The following is a 25,064-nucleotide window of genomic DNA, read 5'->3' as shown; positions in this document are numbered from 1 at the left end:
CGGCCCTTGGAGGACGTCGAGGAGCAGAAAGGAGGAGATGCTGTGATTGTCAGTTTATAGACCGAACCTCCACCGGATAACGGAGCTTTCCTTCTTTTTGAATTGTGTGTAATTCAAGAACTGTGATCCCTTTGGATGAGAAGGATCTGTCCGTCCGCCCACCCTGCCATCTAGACAGCCACGGTCCGCACCGAGATACCCCGAGGATCGGATCATGTCCGGCCGGCCCAGGACCACCTCCTTCGCGGAGAGCTGCAAGCCCGTGCCGCAGCCCTCGGCGTTCGGCAGCATGAAAGTCAGCAGTAAGTATGGCCCTGTGCTTCTGGCCCCGTGCTTCTACCGCCAATCACCGACTAGCAAGCCCGGGTCGCCTTCGCTTAGGCCCGACAGGCTGCACATCTGCAGCGAGTCACTGTGTGTAGGGCCCGGGCTAAGAGGGCCTGGCCCGGGTTAAGTGGGCCTGGCCCGGACTAGGAGGGCTACTGTCGGTCATAGCTCTGACACTGAGGTGACCGGGGCTGTAGTAACAACCTGCCTCCTGTGAGGTGGGACCGCGTCTCTCTCTGCGCTGGGCGGGCGCCAGGGGAGCAGGCCCTGCTAGAGGGGATAGAGCTGGCACCGAGTCAAGCCGGGATCCGGGCGGGCTCTGCGGCCGAGGTCCGGGGCGATCGGGGGTTATTTCTGAGCGGTAGCCGGGCATGAGTCCGCCCTGCAGCGGGAGTCGGAAGCACACGAGCGGTGGATCTTCATAATCGGGCTATTACGCAATGGTCAAACGCAAGGTGCGCCCGTTCCCTGAACGTGAGTGGTTCGGAGTCCTTTTTGAAAAAGAAAAGCAGGGACCTACGTCGCGCCTACTGCGGAGTGTGTGTGTGTGTGTGTGTGTGTGTGTGTGTGTGTGTGTGTGTGTGTGTGTGTGTGTGTGTGTGTGTGTGTGTGTGTGTGTGTGTGTGTGTGTGTGTGTGTGTGTGTGAGAGAGTGTGTCACGGGGTGTCATGTTCCCAAAGCCACCGAGCTGCCTTCCATAAGGGGTTGATGGGCTGCAGTAGATACGCGGGCCACGCGTTACACCGACACTACGCTCACTACACCCGGGCCTACCCCGCAAGAAACCGTTATGTTTCATCCCCGCACACTGCGTCTTGTCCCCGGCGTGTGGAGCTCCTCTGACAGGAGGCTACACATGTAATGTTGTATAATCTGATGCTCTTTAGGCCTACAGCCTCGCATGTTGTATGCTCTGTAGGCCTCCAGTCTCACGTCACATCCCCGCTGTAACGGCGCATGACCTGCCACTTCTGCTACCATGTCGTTTGGCGCAAACGGGGGCTTCCTGGGCTGTGGATCGGCCGCTTAGTGTGAGCGTGTGATCGATCGCTGTAATGGGCTGAGATCGGGATGTCGAGGCACCTGAGAGTGAAAGTGGAGACTGTTGAAGACGTGGCTGATTGCAGCATGCCGTGGTTGTAAACTGATGGGTGATGCCTGATGCCACACACACACACGCGATATTAAAATGAGCACGTTACCTTATCTTTTGATTGTATTTAAATCATGCTGAAAGTGATCTGTTGAGGACACGATACTTTATGGGTGCTACGTCGTTCACCTTTTGGACTGTACACTAATCTAACACTAATGACTTCATGGATTCCCAGCATCGTTAGAAGGAGCCTTCTCCCCTGGTCGGCCTAACGATGATACCGTTGGACTGTACACAACAAATTATAATGGCAGCTCAAATATTTGCAGCCTCCCACTTTAGACTTCATTCTGTCGTATCTCCTCCTGATGGGCCCCGACTCTGGAAGACAGCGCTGGGACACCTGGGGCAGGCCAGCCCGCAGGTGGAGGGCGGGGGTAGGGGTAAGGGGGCCTTGGGTAGGGGGGCTGGGGAAGGAGGCTAAGGGGGCTGGCTGGGGTTGGTGGGGTAGGGGGGCTGGGGTTGGTGGGGTAGGGGGGCTGGGGTTGGTGGGGTAGGGGGGCTGGGGTTGGTGGGGTAGGGGGGCTGGGGTTGGTGGGGTAGGGGGGCTGGGGTAGGAGGGCTGGGGTAGGAGGGGTAGGGGGGCTGGGGTTGGTGGGGTAGGGGGGCTGGGGTAGGAGGGCTGGGGTAGGAGGGGTAGGGGGGCTGGGGTTGGTGGGGTAGGGGGGCTGGGGTAGGAGGGTAGTTGGGCTGCGTTCAGTAGCAAATCTTGTAGTAATGAAGCGAGGGACGGCCTGCCAGCCAGACGCAGACTCGGCCTCCTGTGTGGGTCACTGCAGTACCGCTGGAGGTAACGGCTCTGGGTTGAGCTATTATCGTATCGTATCGTATCGTTAAACGCTGCGCTCGTTAAGGGCTGGACGTCTGTGTGTGTACTAGTGTACCTCAAACCTTGTTCCTGCACCCCTAGAAACACCAGCAGAAATCCGCTGCACCTTTTTTATTTTTTCACCTCCTTTATGCAATGCCTTGTTTTCCAGCCTGAGCCACGTGCACGCACACACGTGCACACTCACACTGGCATGCACACGCGTGGAGATCTGGCCTGTGATCTGAAGCAGCTGTAGCCAATGTCTATGATCCTAGAGGGAACACTGGTGCCCCTCCCACACACGCACGCACGTACGGGCGCACACACGCAGCACATGGACTCTTGCATTTGTGTCTTTGGACGAGGCAGCTGGCCAAGAACAATGAGTGACTTGTTTAGCATTTCAAAGATAGTGGTCCCTCTCTCCCCCTTTCTCTCCCTCTCTCCCCCTCTCTGACTCCCTCTTTTCTCTGTTAAATGTTGCCAATAATGACGGAAAAACAACGTGCTCTCTGACTCCGAATGAAACCAACGAGAGGAGGCCGATCGGTCTGCTTTGATGGGCGGCTGATCTGATTGGCTCTGCCTCTGTTGGAGAACCTCTACAGCACCTATACACCCCTGTGCCCCCCCCCCCCCCCCCCAAGCGTCACAGAACCCAGCGCTTCTACTAAAGCGGACGATGTCGACCACTAAGTGAAGCGGTGAGGCCCGGTTTAAGATCAGTCCGTCTGGTCCGTCGGTGGGGCGGTACTGTGACGGGATGTCCCGCCGCGCTAACACGCGCCCCCTGGGCGGCCTGGGGCTCGGGAGGTAGAGCCCGAAGGTCGCTGGTTCGATCCCCGGCTCCTCCTAGCGGAGTCGAGGTGAGCAAGACACCTCCCCCTGACTGCTCCTGACGAGCCGGCGGTGTGGTCTACAGACGGGTGTGTGGGGGTCCCTCCTGTGTGGGGGTCCTCCCCTGCGTCTGAAGGTAACCCGTTCCTCATACGGGTCAGGCTGTCCCCAGCCTGTGTCGACCCCCCACCCGTTAAAGGCGTCCTCTGACTTCCTGAAGCATCGATCGCCCCTCAGTATCGATCCTGCTGTAGCAGCAGGGCGTGTGTCACTGATCGCCGGGGAAAGGTCGGCTAATGGTTGTGTCGGTAACGTTTAAACTAAAGTGTTTGACTCTGAATAAAACCGACGTCTGAAATTAGCGTTAAGGAGACAACTTGCGTTTCTCTGTATTGTGAAAAAGATGTTACTGGTCAAGACACATTTTGTGATGACTGAACACTGATACGTGTTTATAAAGAGTCTGTGTGCGCACTGTACGTGGATTTGTGGGTGCTGTACGTGCGTGCATACTGTATGTGTGCGTGTACTGTATGTGTGTGTGTGTATTGTGTACTCTGTGTGTGTACTGTATGTGTGTGTACTGTATGTGTGTGAGTGTTGTATGTGTGTGCATACTGTACGGTTGCGTACTGTACGGGCTACACATGAGTGCGCATGTTTAAACTTTTCTCACGGTTTGAGGAAGTACTGAGACGTCACTGAGACGAGGGAGCAGGAATCCGTGGGCGGATCGCTCTCTCGCTCTCTCTCTCTCTCGCTCGCTCGCTCGATCGCTCGCCTGTGGCTGTTTCCTCCCCTCTCTATTTCGGTCTCCTCTGCGTTCGCCTTCTGTCCGCCCGCTGGAATCCAGTCTCCTAGTCCCTACACCCTTGTTCCCTTCACCCTTGGCCCTTGATCCCGCCCATGAGTGCCTCTGCTGTGATTGGCTCCCTCCCTCGTCACTCAGCAGGACCAACGCTCACAGCGGGCTGAGAATAGCCCGTCTGGGTGATATTCGAGGAGGCTCTGTGTGTGGGTGGGAACGTGCGCAGTGGGAACGTGCGCGGTGGATACAGTACGTGCACAGAGAGGTGTACATGCACGGAGAGGTGTGCGTGCGCGCTGGAGACGTGTGGGGGCGGCTCCGTGCGCGGTGTGCACGTCGATTCTGGCACCCTGCAGCGCTGCTACCTTAGCACGGCGTCTTCATTTGGACGGGACGCTCCCTGCTGGCCGCTGAACAGGGGCAGGGTGTCCAAGGACGGGGTGGTGAGACCCCCCCCCCCCCCCGGGGCACTGTACCCTGGACCCCCGCGTCCCACCACACTGTACCCTGACCCTGGACCCTGGACCCCCCCCCACGCTGGACCCTGGACCCCCCCCCACGCTGGACCCTGGACCCCCCCCCACGCTGGACCCTGGACCCGGCTGGAGGGTCTCCGGCTGCGGCCCGGACCACCTGGGACTCTGTCGTTGCACTCCCCTCACTACCTGGGGGTCCTTGATAGTATCGGGGAGGGACTCCGATGCCTCCCGTAACGCGGCGGGGTTCGGCGCCGTGACAACGCTCCACTGGGCCCCAGCGGCGGCCGGGGGGGCAACGAGGCGTCGGCCTTTAGACCGGCATGAGTGTTTACAGTCGGCGTTATAACCGGCCCACCACTAACACGCTAACATGCTATCCTGGTAGAGTGTTGGCCTGGTGGCGTGCTAGCCTGTTGGCGTGCTAGCCTGTTGGCGTGCTAGCCTGTTGGCGTGCTAGCCTGTTGGCGTGCTAGCCTGTTAGCTTGCTCTTGAGGAACGAAGTCTCCGCTGGCTTGCTTATCTTTACCACTCGCTGCTCTGGACTTCAACCCCAGAGACGCTACGTCATGGGGGGACGGGAAGGCCAGGAGCCACCTGGTGTGTGGGTGGAGCCCCCCTGGTGTGTGGGTGGAGCCCCCCTGGTCTGTGGGCGGAGGGCCGGGAGGGGGTCCGACTTCATGCAGTCTTTGGTTTTAATGTCGGAGTCCCTCCGGTTAGACCCTGAACCAGACTGTGGTCCCTAAATCAGTCTGACCTGAACCTTCGGGCCCTCGTGGCCCTCCATCAGTGGTACATCTGATTGGACAGAGAACTAAGGTTTTATGAGGCTCCGCCCAGGTTCTTTATGTCGGACCAATCACTGCTGCTCCCCGACTCAAGGTGCTCGGTGTGCAAATCACAACTGTGCTAAAGATTTGCTTCTTTTTTTTCTCTTTCTTCCCTCATTTCTTCACACCACTCCCTCATTCTCTTCCTGCTCTCTCACCCCCTCGGCTCTCTCTCCTCTCTGTCTCCCTCTGTGTCTGTCTCTCTCTCTCCTTCTGTCTCTGTCTCTCGCCCTCTGTCTCTCTCCTTCTCTGTCCCTCTCACTGTCTCCCTCTCTTCCTCTCTCTTTCTCTCTCTCTCTCCGTCTGTCTCTGTCTCTCGCCCTCTCTCTCTCTCCGTCTCTGTCTCTCTCCCTCTCTCTCTCTCTCCGTCTGTCTCTGTCTCTCTCACTCTCTCTCTCTCTCTCTCCGTCTCTGTCTCTCTCCCTCTCCCTCTCTCTCTCTCTCCGTCTGTCTCTGTCTCTCGCCCTCCCTTTCCCTCCAGGAGATAAGGACGGCGGTAAGGTGACCACGGTGGTGGCCACCCCGGGCCAGGGCCCTGACCGCTCCCAGGAGGTGAGCTACACGGACACCAAGGTGATCGGCAACGGCTCCTTCGGCGTGGTCTACCAGGCCAAGCTCTGCGACTCAGAGGAGATGGTGGCCATCAAGAAGGTCCTGCAGGACAAGAGGTTCAAGGTGAGGGGGCGCACACACACACGCACGCACACACACACACACACACACACACACACACACACACACACACACACACACACACACACACACACACACACACACACACACACACACACACACACACACACACACACACACACACTGTAACGATACACCAAGTCACGATTCGGTTTCTATCACGATTTTTGACCCACGGTTCGGTACATCCCACAATTTTTTTAAATTTAAAAAGCATTTTATTTAAACAACACTGAACACTGAATAGATTTGAACAGAAAGGATACTATTAAAGTATAGCAAAATGAATAAATAAAAAACCAAAGATTGCAGTTGGAGGATGCTTGCAGGTAGGCAAAAACCCTCAACTAGTTTGGTTGGTTTAGTCAAATATCCTATTAGCGCTTCTCAATAGGCTATGTACCTTAAATAATGACATAATCAGGCCGTATAGAATGCAACATGTTGAATAGCCTTACTTTCAAATAGATGGGTAAAAAAGATGAACGTCACAATAACGAGGCATGTGTTACGAGTAGCGTATGTGTCTGCGCGAGAATGGCAGTGTGCGTATGTGTGTGTGTGTGAGTGACGTCAGCGAGTGAGTGGACGAGCGAGGAGAGCGAGCGGTAGCGCGTGTGTCTAGTGAAGAAACTAACAAGTCCGGTAGAATAAAGTACCCATCCTGTCAATAATCGGTGGCCGCTTCATTCCGACCTATAAGCAGACAAACTGCCGTTCAAATCACACAAAACAATAGAGACAGGGATCACACATTTTTTCGCGCTTGGCCCACTCTGGATAAATGTCGCTCATATCGCATATGAGGACTTCGACGGCCGTGGAGAAATGCAATCCTCCGTAGCCACGGAGAGCTGTCATCACAGAGAGGGCATCTCGTCACAGACTTACGGCATCGATAAGAGGGGGCGGTGTCAGCAGACTATTATTTAGACAAATTATTAGCAAATATCAATCTGACAATTTGACCGGAAGTTAGAAAGTGCGTATCGCGCTTCTGCCTTCTCACAGCGCGAGACAGGTTCGTGGCTTTGAGTGTCGCGATTTCGGTTTCGATACGCGTATCGTTACAGCCCTAGTATGTATTGATGTGTGTGTGCGTGCCGTACGTGTGTATTGTACCATGTGTACATTGTGCACGTGCGTATAGCTCTGTGTGTGTTGTTCACACACACAGAGCTATATGATGTAGAGCGGTCTGCTCTACATCATATAGCTCTGTGTGTGAACAACACACACAGGGCTACATGATGTAGAGCAGACCGCTCTACATTATATAGCTCTGTGTGTGTGAACAACACACACAGAGCTATATGATGTAGAGCGGTCTGCTCTACATCATATAGCTCTGTGTGTGTTGTTCACACACACAGAGCTATATGATGTAGTGATGCAGTGAGAGGATGGAAAGTCTGCTGGTTATACCACCCCCGCAAGAAGAGTTGGGGAGGGAGGGAGACACAGACAGTGGGGGAGAGACGTTGGGAGGGAGGGAGACAGACAGTGGGGGAGAGAGTGCTACAAAGAGAGCGCTATTCAAAGGGAGCGACTGCCAGCAGCCGTTTGTGTGATGATGTCATGAAGGCACAGCTCCCCTCTGTCGGGGGAACGCGTCACCCCATTGGCTGAGGTTCAGGCCCTCTCGTCCAATGGAGCGCTGGTTCCACCGTTTGAAATGCCTTTTGTAAACGGCTCAGTTCAGATGTGACCGAGCCATGAATCCACCCTGAAGGATGTTGGTGTTCCCTTCTTATGAGTATGCTTACAATAACACCAGCTCCTCAGGGTAACGTTGGGAGGGGGGTGTTTGAGAGGCGGAGGGGCGTCCTCACAGGAGGCCCGGACAGCCAATGGGACGTCCCGGTGCCTCTCCGATGAGGTCATTCACATCGTGTAATCCTCCATGACTTTTATCCTCACATTTTGCCTCGTGTCCTCCCCCTCGCGTCCCTCCCTCCTCCCATCTCCTTCCCTCCCTCCCTCTCTCCTCCCTCCCTCTCACCCTCCCATCTCCTCCCTCCTTTCTTCCTCCCTCCCTCCCTCTTCCCCTTGCTCTTCCCCTCCCTCCTCTCCTCCCCTCTTCTCCTCCTTCCCTCCCTCCCTCTCACCCTCCCTCCTCTCTCCCTCCCATCTCCTCCTTCCGTCCTTCCCCTCGCTCTACCCCTTGCTCTTCCCCTCCCTCCCTCTCTCCTCCCTCCCTCCTCCCTCCCCCCCTGTTATCCGGTGGACATCTTGCTGCCAGAGTGTAGTGACTGAGTGCTAAGTCTCCTCACATGACTTCGCGGCACGCGGCGCGAAATACTGCTCATGCACAGAAACTCCCTCATCCTGTCTCCCCCACTGCAGCCTGGTCCTCCCCCCTCTCTCCTCCCCCACCCGGTGTGCTCTGGGAGTGTGTGAAGCGAGCCTCAGGCCTCTCCAATGAGAGAGAGAGAGAGAGAGAGAGAGAGGGGGGAGAGAGAGAGAGAGGGGGGAGAGAGAGAGAGAGGGGGGAGAGAGAGAGAGAGAGAGAGAGAGAGAGAGAGAGAGAGAGAGAGAGAGAGAGAGAGAGAGAGAGAGAGAGAGAGAGAGAGAGAGCTCTTTAAAGATGATCCAAGTGCATTGTGGGATACATCCCCTCTGTCTTCTGGGATCATATTTCAGTCCAGAGGAAAATGGATGCTCAGTACAAGACACACAATCGCACACTGCAGCGCTGGGCGTAGGGCGTTGTCTGCCCCCCGCCTGCTCCTCCACACACTCAGACCGAGGGGGGGGGGGTGACGTCACTCGCTGGTGGGCGAGGTGGGGGGGGGGGGGGGCTGTGGGAACCATTTGTCCCTCAGTGAGTGAGCTGGGCTGGGGGTCAGGGAGGCCATGGAGCTTCAGACGGGTCACCTCCCGTCAGACAGGGGGGGTCGTAGACCGGCCTCTTGACTGGAAACACACAGACACACACACACACACACACACACACACACACACACACACACACACACACACACACACACACACACACACACACACACACACACACACACACACACCCCTCTCTTACACACTTATTGTATGTTTAGTTCCTTGCACTTATAATCAGTACTTAGCATTGCGGGGTTCATAGCCCCCCCCGCCCAGGCCCCGCCCCCGGACACGCCCTGACATGCAGCCAGTCGGGCCCAGTGGGGGGGTGACATCAGGTCTTCAGTGATTGGCTGCTGTCAGCCACAGCCGTTGGTCCCCTCAGGTCTGTTGGAGTGAGGCCGGAGAGGTCGAGGGTCGCACCGACGTGGACCAGAGCCCGCGTGGGGGGCGGGGGAGACTCTCCGGGGCCCATGCCTGCAGCTGCCCTTCATTATAACATGAACCTAACTCTCTCTCCCCTCTCTCTCTCCCCCCCCTCTCTCCCTCTCTCACCCTCAGAACCGCGAGCTCCAGATCATGAAGAAGCTGGACCACTGTAACATCGTCAGGCTTCGCTACTTCTTCTACTCCAGCGGGGACAAGGTCAGTAGTAGAGCCCGACCGATATAGAATTTTTAAGGCCGATACCGATACGAATATTTTGTGATTTAAAAATCCGATATGCCGATATATCGGCCGATATATATATTTTTTTTTTAAATCCAGAAACGCGCAACAAAACAAACACATTTCCCTAACATTGGTTATTTGTAGTTATCCTTTAAATCCTTTTCACTCTCAGCTAACACGTAACAACAGCAAAACTGGGCATGGTAGTCATGAATTAAGTCATGCTTATCGACTTTAGAGAATTGATGGGGATGTTCTTTTAATTGTTATTCAAGCAATGTATGTCTCATGACAGTTGCCAACTTACCATGAACACACTTGCACACATGAACAACACCGATGATCTCCGTCGATCTCCGTCATTCACTCTGCCTAACTCTGGCTGAATCAGCGGGTTTGGGTGTTAGAGCGCCCTCTGGTGGACCAACTTTTTTTTTATTTTTTATATTCATTTATTGGCCATTATAAATGCCGATACCCAATAGTTAGAAAAATGCCTAATATCGGCCTGCCGATATATCGGTCGGGCTCTAGTCAGTAGGTCACGGCTCCAGGTCGGAGTTCACCTGGACTCTGACCAGCCACCCCTCCTACCTACTGTGTGTGGTACGCCCTGGCACTTAATGTACACACTTATTGTGTGTCGTACTTAGTTGTGTATCATCTTATCCTAGCTATCTGTGTTGTGTACGGGGAATGGGTTAACCTAGTGATGGTTAGTGGACCTACAGAGATGTATTGTTGTTTCACCTTCTGTGGACCAATGTACTTATTTTATTGTAAGTTGCTTTCGATAAAAGCGTCTGTCAAACGCACTGAATGTAAACTAAGATGTAAATGCTCCACCTCCCTGCACCACCTCCGACTCCCTCCTCCACCTCCCTCCTCCACCTCCCTGCTCCACCTCCACCTCCCTGCTCCACCTCCCCCTCCCTGCTCCACCTCCACCTCCCTGCTCCACCTCCACCTCCCTGCTCCACCTCCACCTCCCTGCTCCACCTCCACCTCCCTGCTCCACCTCCCCCTCCCTGCTCCACCTCCACCTCCACCTCCCTGCTCCACCTCCACCTCCCTGCTCCACCTCCCCCTCCCTGCTCCACCTCCACCTCCCTGCTCCACCTCCACCTCCCTGCTCCACCTCCCCCTCCCTGCTCCACCTCCCCCTCCCTGCTCCCCCTCCCTGCTCCACCTCCCTGCACCACCTCCACCTCCCTGCTCCACCTCCCCCTCCCTGCTCCCCCTCCCTGCTCCACCTCCCTGCTCCACCTCCCCCTCCCTGCTCCACCTCTCTGCTCCACCTCCCCCTCCCTGCTCCCCCTCCCTGCTCCACCTCCCTGCACCACCTCCACCTCCCTGCTCCACCTCCCCCTCCCTACTCCCCCTCCCTGCTCCACCTCCACCTCCCTGCACCACCTCCACCTCCCTGCTCCACCTCCCCCTCCCTGCTCCTCCTCCCTGCTCCACCTCCCCCTCCCTGCTCCACCTCCACCTCCCTGCTCCACCTCCACCTCCCTGCTCCACCTCCACCTCCCTGCTCCACCTCCACCTCCCTGCTCCACCTCCCCCTCCCTGCTCCACCTCCCCCTCCCAGCTCCACCTCCCCCTCCCTGCTCCACCTCCCCCTCCCTGCTCCCCCTCCCTGCTCCACCTCCCCCTCCCTGCTCCCCCTCCCTGCTCCACCTCCCCCTCCCTCCTCCTCCCCCCTCCGTCCCGTCCCTGGTCCCCAGACGTCCTGTCTGTGTCCCACTGACCCGCGGGCTGCTAGAGGAACTGTATTCAAGCGGTTCAGTAGTCGCTCTAAACACAGCGCAGCCGCTTCCACACATTGCTCCCAATTCTCGGAAATCTGCATCCAGAAAAGACGTGTTGACATTGCAACGCAGTCCAGCTGTCACGTCTGTCTGTCTGTCTGTCTGTGTGTGTGTGTGTGTGTGTGTGTGTGATGGATCACCTACAGACCCTTTCATCAACACAGGGCTCTGAAGTCATGCTAGTGTCCATCCATTCAGAGCTGTAGTGCATTATGTTACACATCAAGATCACTGGTTCAGAGTTCACCTAGACTCTGCATAACCCCCCCCTCCCCCCCACACCCCTTTTACACACCTATGGTATGGTTGTACATCCTGGCTCTTCAGAATAGTACTGGGCATTGTGTAGCATCTTATCCTAGCTTTAGACGTATACGGGGAATGAGTTAACCTAGTGATGGTTAGTGCTTGGCACCTTACTGTACCCACAGCGGTATATTGTTGTTTCCCCTTCTTCTGACAAATGGACTTATTTCTAGTTGCTTTTGAAAAAGCGACTGTGAATAAATGCATCATGTCATCTGCATGTTGTATTCATCACACGTATGACCGTCCCCACCTCGTGGCGCTCGTCTGACAGAACTCCAGCTGCGTCTGCCTACTGGGCAGACTGGGAACACCCAACTGAGCCCAGTCTGCCTACTGGGCAGACTGGGATCACCCAACTGAACCCAGTCTGCCTACTGGGCAGACTGCGGACACCCCCAGGCCCTGATGACCTATTTACCTGTTGCTATGGCGACCAGCGGCCATGTGACTGGCTGGCCGCGGGCGGCTGAGGTGTCCCCACCCCCCTGCATGGATCCCAGTTGGGCTGGGATCAGACCAGCGGCCCCCTGGAGGGGGGGGGGGGTTCTCTGGGGTCCACTGCGCTGGTCTGGGGGGGTTGACCAGCCTCTGCCTAGCAGGGCCGTGTGTGTGTGTGTGTGTGTGTGTGTGTGTGTGTGTGTGTGTGTGTGTGTGTGTGTGTGTGTGTGTGTGTGTGTGTGTGTGTGTGTGTGTGTGTGTGTGTGTGTGTGTGTGTGTGTGTGTGTGTGTGTGTGTGTGTGTGTGTGTGTCTCCGCCGGCTGCGAGGCGTTCCCGTGGCGACGGCCGGGCGGCGGCATGTCATCCAACGAGCTGACAAGTCTGTCACCGGCCCAGGGGTCACAAATACCCCCCCGCTGCCCCCCCACAGTGGAGCCCCCCCACAGTGGAGCTCCCCCACAGTGGAGCCCCCCCCCCCCCCCCCCCAGAAACGCTGAGACGCCGGAACACTGGTGACGCAGCGCCCAGTAACACCACCCTGCTGCCCCCCCCACCCCCCTGCTGCCCCCCCCCCACCCCCACCCTGCTGCCCCCCCCACCCCCCTGCTGCCCCCCCACCCCCACCCTGCTGCCCCCCCCACCCCCCTGCTGCCCCCCCACCACCCCCCTGCTGCCCCCCCACCCCCACCCTGCTGCCCCCACACCCCCACCCACCACCCTGCTGCCCCCCCACCCCCACCCTGCTGCCCCCCCCCCCACCCCCACCCTGCTGCCCCCCCCACCCACCACCCTGCTGCCCCCCCACCCCCACCCCCACCCTGCTGCCCCCCCACCCCCACCCCCACCCTGCTGCCCCCCCACCCCCACCCACCACCCTGCTGCCCCCCCCACCCCCCACCCTGCTGCCCCCCCACCCCCACCCACCACCCTGCTGCCCCCCCACCCCCACCCACCACCCTGCTGCCCCCCCACCCCCACCCTGCTACCCCCCCCCCCCCCACCCTGCTGGCCAGCTGCCAGGGCTTCTCAGCAGGGTGTATTCTGGGGGTTGGAAACTGTGTGTGGGGTTGAGGGGGGGGGGGGGGGGTTAGCACAGAGCTAATTATAGCCCCTCCCAGTCAGTGCTCTGGCTTCTTGGAAACTCCAGTGAGTTCTCATGGGTTGGGGGGGGGGGGGGGGGGTGTACCTATCTACCACTACTTGCCTTCCCTCCCACCCCCCCCCCCCCGTATCCTCTTTCCTGTGAGGGGGGTCAGCCTGCTGGCTGATCTGCATGGGGGGTCCACAGCGGGCAGGGGGAGGAGAGGGAGTGAGATCACGGAACAGGACCCCAGAGGAGGGGTCTGCTCCCAGGACGGGTGGGTGGCGTCACTGTGATGAAGAGGGACGCGTGTGATGAAGAGGAGGAGGTCTGCTCCCAGGACGGGTGGGTGGCGTCACTGTGATGAAGAGGGACGCGTGTGATGAAGAGGAGGAGGTCGGCTGGGAACCGGAAGGTCGCTGGTTCGATCCCCGGCTCCTCCTAGCCGAGTGTGGAGGTGTCCCTGGGCGAGACCCCCCCCCCCCCTGACTGCTCCTGACCAGCTGGCGGTCGCCCTGCGTGGCTGACTCCGCCGTCGGCGGGTGAATGTGAGGCAGTGTTGTACAGCTTTGAGCGCCCGCTGGCCCGCTGGGTAGATCAGCGCTGTAGAGATGAGATGCAGCCCGTTCACCGTGTGTGACGAAGTGGGGCTCATTGATCACCGTGGTGGGCGTGTGCGCGCAGATGTGCTCCGGTGTGTTCCGAGAGGCGTGTGCCGACAGCTGGAGCGTTTCCTTGGAGCGCCGTGCAGCCGACACGCTGCCGCCGGTCAGACCCCGCCCCCCCGAGCTGCCGGGGCTATTTATAGGCCGTGCTGACGGCATTAGATGAGGAGTATTGTGGAGCGGCCCTGAGGGCAGAAGTTAAGCTAGGACACACGGCGTCCACGCTGGGTATCGGTGAGGCACGCCGGACCCCCCAGGGGCCGCTCTGAAAGGACCCCCGCTCTGACCCCCGGGGGGGGTACCCCATTGGGCCACGCATCTCTGGGTCATTCATTAAAGGGCAAATTAGATGGCATGGGGGGGGGGGAGAGAGGGGTCAGTAGCCAATCAAATCCCTGCCTTGCTCAGCGGTTGGTTGAAAGCCAAGGAAGTGAGTCATCACTGTTGCTAGGCTAAATATAGCAGCGGAGTAAGCACTCTGACACGCTCAATGAGGTGTGTGTGTGTGTCTGTGTGTGTGTGTGTGTGTGTGTGTGTGCGTCCAGCACGTCGACGGCCCCCACATGTTGTCGACTCCATGGAGATGATCACAGCCACAGACCTTTAGGATGTGCAAACCAGAATCATGTGTTCAGGTCATTCATGTGTTCATGTGAACTGCTCCCAGCTCGTTACGAAATGGGGTCCCCACGGGCAACACACACACACACACACACACACACACACACACACACACACACACACACACACACACACACACACACACACACACACACACACACACACACACACACACACACACACACACACACACACACACACACACACCACTCAGACTGCTTGTGAAGGCGTCGCTGACGTCATTGCGCAACGCAGAGGAAACGGCTGAGGAGCGATGAGGCGGTTGTCATGGCGATCGGGAGCCGTGTGTCACGCGGTCAGGATGAGGTTATTTTTAATCACTGGCCGCGTTTGAATCTTAATATATCGGTTGGATGTTGCCCAAATATCCCAATACGTGTCCCTCAGTACTGGTGTTGGTACCAGGGAAACATTTATACACTTGGCTTTATCTTTGTGTTGCTGATGGAAGACTGAAGATTTGTGTTGAGCTTTGTGTTCGTCTGACTGTTGACTGGAGGTCGTGTAATAAGAAAATGTAATTCCTGTTTCCTTTAATATATGTACGGCCTGGATACTCTGATCCTAACCCAAAGGTCTGTTCAGGATGGGGTCTGTAGCCTGACTGAGCCGGGGGGGGGTCCTCACTTTACTAGGGGGTTGGTGGGGGTGTGTGGTGGTCTGGATCCTAAAGGACAGACAGACAGGCAGTCGTACAGTCGCCGGCTTGCAGCGACCGCCCTGATCACCGCCTCGCTGCCGGAGGGGCCGGCGTGGCGGTGGGAGGGGTCGGCGCGGCGGTGGGAGGGGTCGGCGCGGCGGTGGGAGGGGTCGGCGGGGCGGTGGGGGGGGGTCGGCGCGGCGGTGGGAGGGGCCGGCGCGGCGGTGGGGGGGGTCGGCGCGGCGGTGGGAGGGGTCGGCGCGGCGGTGGGAGGGGTCGGCGCGGCGGTGGGGGGGGTCGGCGCGGCGGTGGGAGGGGCCGGCGCGGCGGTGGGAGGGGTCGGCGCGGCGGTGGGAGGGGCCAGGCCTTTTCAAAAGCAGCTGCTGCTGCTGCCGCCAAAAGTTTCAACACGGGGAAAGCTGAGCGGTCGGGCGAAGTCTGTGGGCGTTCACGTGGGCGGCGACCGCTTCCTGGTCCAACAGACGCTTTGGTAACCGCCTCCCCTCTGCCGCCCGTCCCTCGTTGAGATGAACGGAGGCGGCGAGTGACACCAGCTCAACTGAGTGGTGGTGGGGGTCCGGTGGGGGTCCTCAACACCGTCTCCTCTCCGTCTCTCCCCAGAAGGACGAGGTGTACCTGAACCTGGTCCTGGACTACGTCCCGGAGACGGTCTACAGGGTGGCTCGTCACTACAGCCGGGCCAAGCAGACCCTGCCCATGGTCTACGTCAAGGTAGGGGGTGTGTGTGTGTGTGTGTGTGTGTGTGTGTGTGTGTGTGTGTGTGTGTGTGTGTGTGTGTGTGTGTGTGTGTGTGTGTGTGTGTGTGTGTGTGTGTGTGTGTGTGTGTGTGTGTGTGTGTGTGTGTGTGTGTGTGTGTGTGTGACAAACCAGTAACACATCTTGCACTGGTTCATGTCCCAGTAGGTCACCTGCTGGCTCTAATGTGAGGCTTTGAGAGTCATTCTGACCCTTTACTGGGTTCTGGTGTCTGATACACCTCATAGTGGTGTCTCATACACCACTATGAGGTGTAGTGGTGTATCAGACATTATAACTCATAGTGGTGTATCAGACACCACTATAACTCATAGTGGTGTCTGTTACACCACTATAACTCATAGTGGTGTATGAGACATTATAACTCATAGTGGTGTATGAGTGATGTATCATAAACCACTATTACTCATACAGGCACACTCAGACTCCTGTTCCTTCCTGTTCATATAGAAACAGGATTAGTATGGTTCGGGGACAAAATGTTGAGCTGGCTGCTTGTTGGGCAGCACTGGAGGAATGTTCTGGTACATACGTCCTCCTTGTGGCCCGTGATCAGATCTGGGTGACGGGGTGTTTGTGCAGGGAGCTGTTTATCCGCTCGGCTTGTGCAACAGATTTACAGACAGCATATGATCCACCAACAATGTCTCCATGTGGATGACTGATCCAACGCAGAGCCAGAGAATCGACTCTCATAGGCTTTACATATTAACTAGAGCTGTCAGTTAAACGCGTTATTAACGGCGTTAACTCAAACCAATTTTAACGGTGTTAAAAAAAATATCGCGCGATTAACGCGATTTTTTTTTTTTTCTTTGGCTCAAAACAAAGAAGCAGTAGCCTGACTGCTATGTTCAAATGACATTTGTTCAAAGCAGTCGTTTAATTGCACTATAGGCTCTTTTTTTGTATCGTCCTGTTTTGATCAGTATATATTCCAATGTTGTTATCAATAAAAAATCATTTGCACAAGGCAAGCCGATGCACTTCACCATGTTGATAAGAGAATTAAAATGAGAAGAATTATGGGACAAAAAAATCAAGGGATATTTAGCATAGAAAAATAATTTGTGATTAATCTTGAGTTAACTATGACATTAATGCGATTAATCACGATTAAATATTTTAATCGCTTGACAGCTCTAATATTAACATAACATTGGATTCCTTCCTGCCCATGAATGCAATGTCTCAATATCTTTAAAACATTTTATTGCATTAGATCTTTATGGCACAGACCTCTTAACTTAAACTAAACTTCTACCTACGTTTATACCTTCATGCATCTTAATCTATCAAACTCTCTTTCTGTGTGTGTGTGTGTGCGTGTGCGTGTGTGTGCCTGTGCGTGTGTGTAGCTGTACATGTACCAGCTCTTCCGCAGCCTGGCCTACATCCACTCCTTCGGGATCTGTCACCGTGACATCAAGCCCCAGAACCTGCTGCTGGACCCCGAGACGGCCGTGCTGAAGCTCTGTGACTTCGGCAGGTGAGGCTCTCGCCCCCCCCCCCTCCGTCCCGTCCCGTCGCCATGTCCCGTAACCGTGCAACACGTTCTGACCGTGTGTGTGTGTGTGTGTGTGTGTGTGTGTGTGTGTGTGTGTGTAGTGCTAAGCAGCTGGTCCGTGGAGAGCCCAACGTTTCCTACATCTGCTCCCGCTACTACCGCGCCCCTGAGCTCATCTTCGGCGCCACGGACTACACCTCCAGCATAGGTAGGAAACTACACCCTATATAGGAAACTACACCTCCAGCATAGGTAGGAAACTACACCCTAAACTACACCCTATATAGGAAACTACACCTCCAGCATAGGTAGGAAACTACACCCTAAACTACACCCTATATAGGAAACTACACCTCCAGCATAGGTAGGAAACTACACCCTAAACTACACCCTATATAGGAAACTAAACCTCCAGCATAGGTAGGAAACTACACCCTAAACTACACCCTATATAGGAAACTACACCTCCAGCATAGGTAGGAAACTACACCCTAAACTACACCCTATATAGGAAACTACACCTCCAGCATAGGTAGGAAACTACACCCTAAACTACACCCTATATAGGAAACTACACCTCCAGCATAGGTAGGAAACTACACCCTCCTCGTCTCAGAGGGGCGGGTCTCGTCTCAGAGGGGCGGGTCTCGTCTCAGAGGGGCGGGTCTCGTCTCAAAGGGGCGTGGCTCGTCTCAAAGGGGCGTGGCTCCTCCCGGAGGGGCGTGGCTCCCGCTGGACGCCGTGGTGGACGTTGGTCACGAGGTTTTCTTCTCCTCTCCTCTCAGATGTGTGGTCAGCTGGCTGCGTGCTGGCAGAGCTGTTGCTAGGGCAACCCATCTTCCCCGGCGACAGCGGAGTGGACCAACTGGTGGAGATCATCAAGGTACGGGGGGGGGGGGGGGGTCAGTAAGCCACAGAGGCTTACTGACTGGTTTTATTAGGGAATCGATTTATGGATCCAAAGTGTGTGAAGGAGCAGATGTATCCCAGAGAACCCCCCCCCCATATGCCCAGAACATCATGTCTCCTGTCTGTCCCCTCCCTCCTCCAGGTCCTGGGGACCCCCACACGCGAGCAGATCCGGGAGATGAACCCCAACTACACAGAGTTCAAGTTCCCCCAGATCAAGGCCCACCCCTGGACTAAGGTGAGTCAACAGGTACAGGAACCCTTTTACTACTCTAAGACCCGCCTGCCTGACCTCTCCCTGTGCACGTCTGTCTGTCTGCACGTCTGTCTGTCTGTCTGTCTGCACGACTGTCTGTCTGCACGTCTGTCTGTCTGTCTGTCTGCACGACTGTCTGTCTGTCTGCACGTCTGTCTGTCTGCACGTCTGTCTGTCTGTCTGCACGACTGTCTGTCTGTCTGTCTGTCTGCACGACTGTCTGTCTGTCTGTCTGTCTGTCTGTCTGTCTGTCTGCACGACTGTCTGTCTGTCTGTCTGTCTGTCTGTCTGTCTGTCTGTCTGTCTGTCTGTGTCTGTATGCCTGTCTGTCTGTCTGTCTGTCTGTCTGTCTGTCTGTCTGTCTGTCTGTGTCTGTATGCCTGTCTGTCTGTCTGTGCTCGGCCTGTCTTGCAGCCGGTCTGTGCCGTAGCGGTCTTCGTCCGTCCGTCTGTCTTCCAGTGTCTGGTTGGATGTGGGGAAACAAAGATGAGCTGAGCAGCCCCGAGTGTCAGAGGTCAGAGGTCAGAGGTCAGCAGACACAGCGCAGCGTTGAGGCGGCGGAGGACGGGAGACTGAAGCTCTTGTGTCCGCGTGGCTCAGAGCCGGCGAGGGATTCCCCGTCTGGGAGGAGCTGTCTCTACGTCTGGGAATGTAACGAGGCCGCCCGCCATCACAGTCCTCCCTTCATAGTGTCCCGTTAGCCGTTAGCCGTTAGCCGTTAGCCCTAGCTAGCATATCGCTACTTCCTCTTTCGTATGGAATGACCAAACAGGCAGCACACCATGCCCCCCCCCCACCCCACCCACCCCCCCGTTCCATATGGAACAGTCCGTCTTCCTTTCTGCACCGCTGCACTCCGTCTCTCTGCGCTGGCATTGGTCAGAGGCATCGTCCAATCAGCCGAGAGCTGTGCCTCTCGGTGGCCTCGTGGGCTCCCCCCTGTGGCCGTGCAGAGCGGCTGCAGGCGGTTTGGTCACCGCCTCCTGCTGGGACTCAGAGTCGCCACCAGCTCAGGGAAATGTTGTCTCTCCCTTTAGAGGCCAGGCCCGTATCACAGGCTCTAGCCCCGCCCCCCTGGCCCGTATCACAGGCTCTAGCCCCGCCCCCCTGGCCGTATCACAGGCTCTAGCCCCGCCCCCCTGGCCCGTATCACAGGTTCTAGCCCCGCCCCCCTGGCCCGTATCAACGGCTCTAGCCCCGCCCCCCTGGCCCGTATCACAGGTTCTAGCCCCGCCCCCCTGGCCCGTATCACAGGTTCTAGCCTCACCTACAACCTGTGATACTGACCAGGCCTCCAGAGGGAATTAACCAATCCCGCGGTCCATCCTGCGTTCAGTCCCGCGGTTAGTTCCGCCCTCCCCCAGTCCCGCGGTTAGTCCCGCCCTCCCCCAGTCCCGCGGTTAGTCCCGCCCTCCCCCAGTCCTGCGGGTAGTCCCGCCCTCCCCCAGTCCCGTGCTCAGCCCCACCCCGCCGCCGGAGCCTTGCCCCCCGCGCCCAGGTGGTCACACCCCTGTCCGTGTCCGACTGGTGTGTAGGTGTTCCGGCCGCGCACGCCCCCCGAGGCCATCGCGCTGTGCTCGCGGCTGCTGGAGTACACGCCCACGGCCCGCCTCACCCCCCTGGAGGCCTGCGCCCACTCCTTCTTCGACGAGCTGCGGGACCCCAACGTCAAGCTGCCCAACGGCCGCGAGAAGCCCCACCTCTTCAACTTCACCACCCAGGGTACGGACACGCACACACGCAAGGACACACGCACACAGACGCACTCGCAGGGACACGCACACACGCAAAGACACACGCACACAGACGCACACGCAGGGACACGCACTCGCATGCACACACTGCAGATGCACCTGCATCCTTGCACTCTGCCCAGCAGAGGGGTGGCGACTGCAGGTGATCTAATGACACTACGCCTCACTGGGTCTGATGTCTTCATCTGAAGTCTCCTCAGGTCTCCTCAGAGTTGACCCCTCCGTTACTGGGACGGTTTCTCATCCACAATGTTCTTCTGAATGACGTGTTCTCTCTCGTTCTCTCTCTCTCCCCTCTCCCCTCTCTCCCCCCCCCCCCCCACAGAGCTGTCCAGTAACCCCTCCCTGGCCTCCATCCTCATCCCAGCTCACGCACGCAGCCAGCCCTCCGCCTCCACCCCGACTAACACCTCCGCCAACACGGGTCAGTACACCGTCAGCCCCCAGTACACCGTCAGCCCCCAGTACACCGTCAGCCCCCAGTACACCGTCAGCCCCCAGTACACCGTCAGCCCCCAGTACACCGTCAGCCCCCAGGACACCGTCAGCCCCCAGTACACCGTCAGCCCCCAGTACACCGTCAGCCCCCAGTACACCGTCAGCCCCCAGTACACCGTCAGCCCCCAGTACACCGTCAGCCCCCAGTACACCGTCAGCCCCCAGGACACCGTCAGCCCCCAGTACACCGTCAGCCCCCAGGACACCGTCAGCCCCCAGTACACCGTCAGCCCCCAGTACACCGTCAGCCCCCAGGACACCTCCACCTTGGGTTGATGAAAAGTCGCTCTGTCATTCACAGATGTAAAAAAGGGGAAATAAGCTTGAAGTTTGTGTGTTTGCTAGTTTGGGTTAACCCGGTCAGACCTGATGCCGCCCTGCGGGTCAGGCTGACCCCAAAGCTGTTTTGGGAGACTCATGAATCCCAGAGTAAAAGTAAAGCTTTACAATAGCTTGACAATACCACACTGAAAACTGCAACGCACAACTTTGAAAGGCTCGCGTCTCTGTCGAGGTGTCTGCGTGGTCAGAGTTGGATACAAGGAGCCCTATGAGGGTGGAGGGGTATCTGTAAGGTCAGAGGCTTAAGCATGCGTTGCAAGATGCAATATTAAGGCTAAGTGTGACCGTTCCTCTCCAGAAATACCTCAGGTATGGATTTTTTTTAGATACAATTATTACGTTATTGCCTCAACAACTTCATTACGTTATTGGCCATTTATAACGTAATTAGCTTTATTACATTAAGATGATTACGTTATTGTCAGTTATTACGTTAATGGTTGCTACACACGTCCACCTTCTGTTATGTCAGGGTACCTCCACCACGTGTTGTGTAGCTCACCACGTGTTGTGTAGCTCACCACGCGTTGGGTATCTTCCCTCCGTTGTGTTAGTGTTGCTCACCCTGGGTTGTGTATCTTACTTCCGTTGTCGTAGTGTTGCTCACCCTGGGTTGTGCGTTGTCGTAGTGTTGCTCACCCTGGGTTGTGCGTTGTCGTAGCGTTGCTCACCCTGGGTTGTGCGTTGTGTTCTGCTCACCCTGGTTTGTCGTGTTTGTCGTGTGTTTGCTCACTCCTGGTTGGCGGTGTCGTAGTGTTTGCTCACCCTGGGTTGTGCGTTGTCGTAGTGTTGCCACCCGGGGTTTGCGGTTCGTACGTTGTCACCCTGGTTTGCGTTGTCTAGCGGTCTCACCCTGGTTTGCTTTGTCTAGTGGTGCTCAACCGCGGTTGTTGGTTCTCCCCCGTACTGCAGAGGGCGCACGGATCGCTTCCCAGCAGCACCAACCCCGCCGCCTGCGCCTCCAACCCACTCTTCCCATGAACTCCGCCACGCCCACAACCTCCGCCGCCTCCCCCACCCCAGACCCCCACCCCTCCAGCGCCAGCCTCTGACCCGGACCGCACCCCCCCCCCCCCCCCCCAACATACAGACACACACACACACACACATGCACCACACCCACGCACCCCCTCCTCTGCAACGTGGATTGAGGAGGAGGGGTGAGGAGCCATTTTGTTTCGCCCTGACCCCGCCCCTCCTCTCCTCTCCGCCTCCCCGGCAGGAAGTGCAGATCCACCAGACACGCCCCCCGCGGAGCAGGACGCACTCGGGGTCCCACAGCTGACCCCCAACGCCAAGAGCCCTGACGAAACAAACGCACCCATATCAGCCTCTCCCTACCCCCCCCCCCCCCCCCCCCCCCCGACTGTCTGAAGTCCCCCCCCCCCCCCGCCATGTAGAAGCTAACTACACGAGGCTAACCATGTGTGTACCGTACACCTGGAGATGTGCCCCCCCCCCCCCCCCCCCAACCCTTGTGTACTGAATACTATTCTGGCTGTCTCTCTCTATTGGCTGTCTCTCTCTCTCTACTCTGCCTCTCATGACCCCCCCCCTTGTCCTGTGCCCCCCCCCCCCCGGTGTCCTCTGTAATGCATGGCCTGAGTATGGTTAGGACACCCCCCTCCCTCCCCCCTCTCCCTACTTCCTCCCCTTCCAACTCGCACCCCGAAACAACCCTACTACCCTCACTACCAGGTCGCTAGCACAGCATGAGAGACACACACACACACACACACACACACACACACACACACACACACACACACACACACTCACACTCACACTCACACTCTCTCACACACACACACACAGCCAAATATATATACCCTAGGGTATCACATACATGCACATCGACATGCGTGCAGACACACACAGACGCACCCTACGATGTGTGTGTGGTTCTGGGGCGAGGTGCACATGGTGGAAGCCCACCTGCCTGAGAGACTTTGTGTCGAGAGTTTGTGTATTTTTCTGTGTGTGCACGCAAATTATAATTTTTTGCCCCAGGGTTGTTTTTAAATGTTAGACCAGTTTTATTCCTCCTTGTTTTTAAATTTGTTTTTGTTTTTTTTATATCGCTGGGTAGATTCATTATTTCTTTTTGTTTCTGATTGACACGTGCGATTGGATCCGTTTTTGTGTACTTTATGAAGTACACAAATTAATACACACATGCATTTCGCACACACACACACACACACACACACACAGGCACACACACTCACACACACACACACACAGGCACACACACAGTTTCTATGTGACTTTTCCTTATGTATAAAGTATATAAGATATATGTATATTAACTTCAGTGGTTGGGTCGTCTAAACTCTCGGCAGACCAGCGGCAATATTTGCTGCTGCCTGACGGCCGAGCAGCCGGAGGTCGATTCACGTTCTCGCCCCCCGCCGGAGCGGTCAGACTCCAGAAGTCCCCCCCCCCCCCCCCCCCCTCTGCCCTCCCTGATCCGAGTCCTAGGGTTAGGGTTACTAGTTCAACCAACGCGTAAACATTTGATCGCATCATCATTACCCCCCCCCCACCACCTAATGTCCGCCCAGTCTCGTTAAAGGAGGAGGGAACTCAAACAGCGGAACTGTAGACGTTCAGGAGAGACGTCCTTCCCCAGCTCCTCGTGTTCATTCTCCTCCTTGCTGTGTTGACGGCGTGTGTGTACATGCAGTGTGTGTGCATGCAGTGTGCGTGCATGCAGTGTGCGTGCATGCAGTGTGCGTGCATGCAGTGTGCGTGCATGCAGTGTGCGTGCATGCAGTGTGCATGCATGCAGTGTGCGTGCATGGTGAGGGAGAAATAGACAAAAAAGAGGAATGAGGCCGAAACGTTTGGATATCGTAGAAGAGGATGACGAGGATGGGTTCTTCGTCCTGCCATGTAGTTCAGTTCCTGTACAGTAGAGGGCAGTAGAGTCACCACAGCTAGTCGTGTCTAGTGGAACAATAGTTTGGAGTGCCTTTGCTTTCATACACCTTCGCCTTGCACACCCCCAACCCCAACTCGCTGCCCCATGCCCGCCGTCACCCCTGACCCCACCCCCACGATGGGACTCTCCTCTGGGTGCTGTCCCATGCCCGCCGCCACCCCTAACCCCACCCCCACGATGGGACTCTCCTCTGGGTGCTGTCCCATGTGAAACCGTCCCGCTGAAACAAACCCCCCTCTGAATGTTCCCGAGCCACACACACACACACACACACACACACACACACACACACACACACACACACACACACACACACACACACACACACACACACACACACACACACACACACACACACACACACACACACACACACACAGTGTTAACGTTGTGGAGACATGGACGTCACGGTTTCCCGGATCTGGTCGTTCTGAGTCCAGTCCAGGATGCTCGGTGGTCCTGTGGGGGCGGGGCCTGTCAGCGGTCCTGAAGGGGCGGGGCTGTCCTGAGGGGGCGGAGCCGGTCGGGGCGGGGCCGGGCGGACTCTTACAGAATGGTCTTTCTGTATAGTTTATTTTTTTGTTGTTGGTACCAAACGCCGAACTATTATGTAAATGTTAGGAGACACTTTCCTAGGCAATAAGTTACCATTCTCTCTCTTCCTCTATATATATCTCTTTCTCTCGTGATGGATGTCATGTTGTAACATTGTCCCCCCCCCTCTTCCTCTGTGGTGCTGAGGGGGGGAGGGAGGGGGGGGCAGTATTCAGTAGCACCTCAACAGGATGGATTCATGTAGCCATTACTTTCTTTTTAGTCCCCGCTTCTTATGTCCTGAAATGTCTGGTCACCCCCCCTCCCCCCGCCTGTGAAACCACCCCCCCACCCCCCCCCCCCCTTACCAGGTCTGTGAAGCCACGCCCCCCCCCCCCCACCAGGCCTTTAAACACCAGTAACCCACAACCCCCCCCCCTCAACAGGCCTGTTAAGCCACGCCCCCCCTCACCAGGCCTGTTAAGCCACGCCCCCAGACCCCAGCCTGG

General features: G+C 56.9%; 1 protein-coding gene across 1 annotated transcript; it reads left to right on the top strand.

Annotated features, from left to right (window-relative positions):
• The first annotated feature begins 6 nt into the window (after positions 1-6).
• On the top strand, positions 7-22,129 carry gsk3ba (glycogen synthase kinase 3 beta, genome duplicate a). The gene is made up of 11 exons (XM_056580299.1): positions 7-302; positions 5,727-5,920; positions 9,338-9,421; positions 15,656-15,766; positions 17,170-17,300; positions 17,420-17,526; positions 18,104-18,201; positions 18,370-18,465; positions 20,019-20,205; positions 20,563-21,006; positions 21,990-22,129. The coding sequence occupies exons 1-11, from the start codon at positions 215-217 to the stop codon at positions 22,127-22,129; spliced, it is 1,680 nt and encodes a 559-aa protein (XP_056436274.1). The 5' UTR covers positions 7-214.
• The last annotated feature ends 2,935 nt before the right edge of the window (positions 22,130-25,064 follow it).

This window comes from Gadus chalcogrammus, chromosome 20 (genome assembly GCF_026213295.1).
Source record: "Gadus chalcogrammus isolate NIFS_2021 chromosome 20, NIFS_Gcha_1.0, whole genome shotgun sequence".
NCBI lineage: Eukaryota > Metazoa > Chordata > Actinopteri > Gadiformes > Gadidae > Gadus > Gadus chalcogrammus.
The sequence above is the reverse complement of the archived record's forward strand: the minus strand, read 5'-3'. Positions and strand labels throughout refer to the sequence as shown.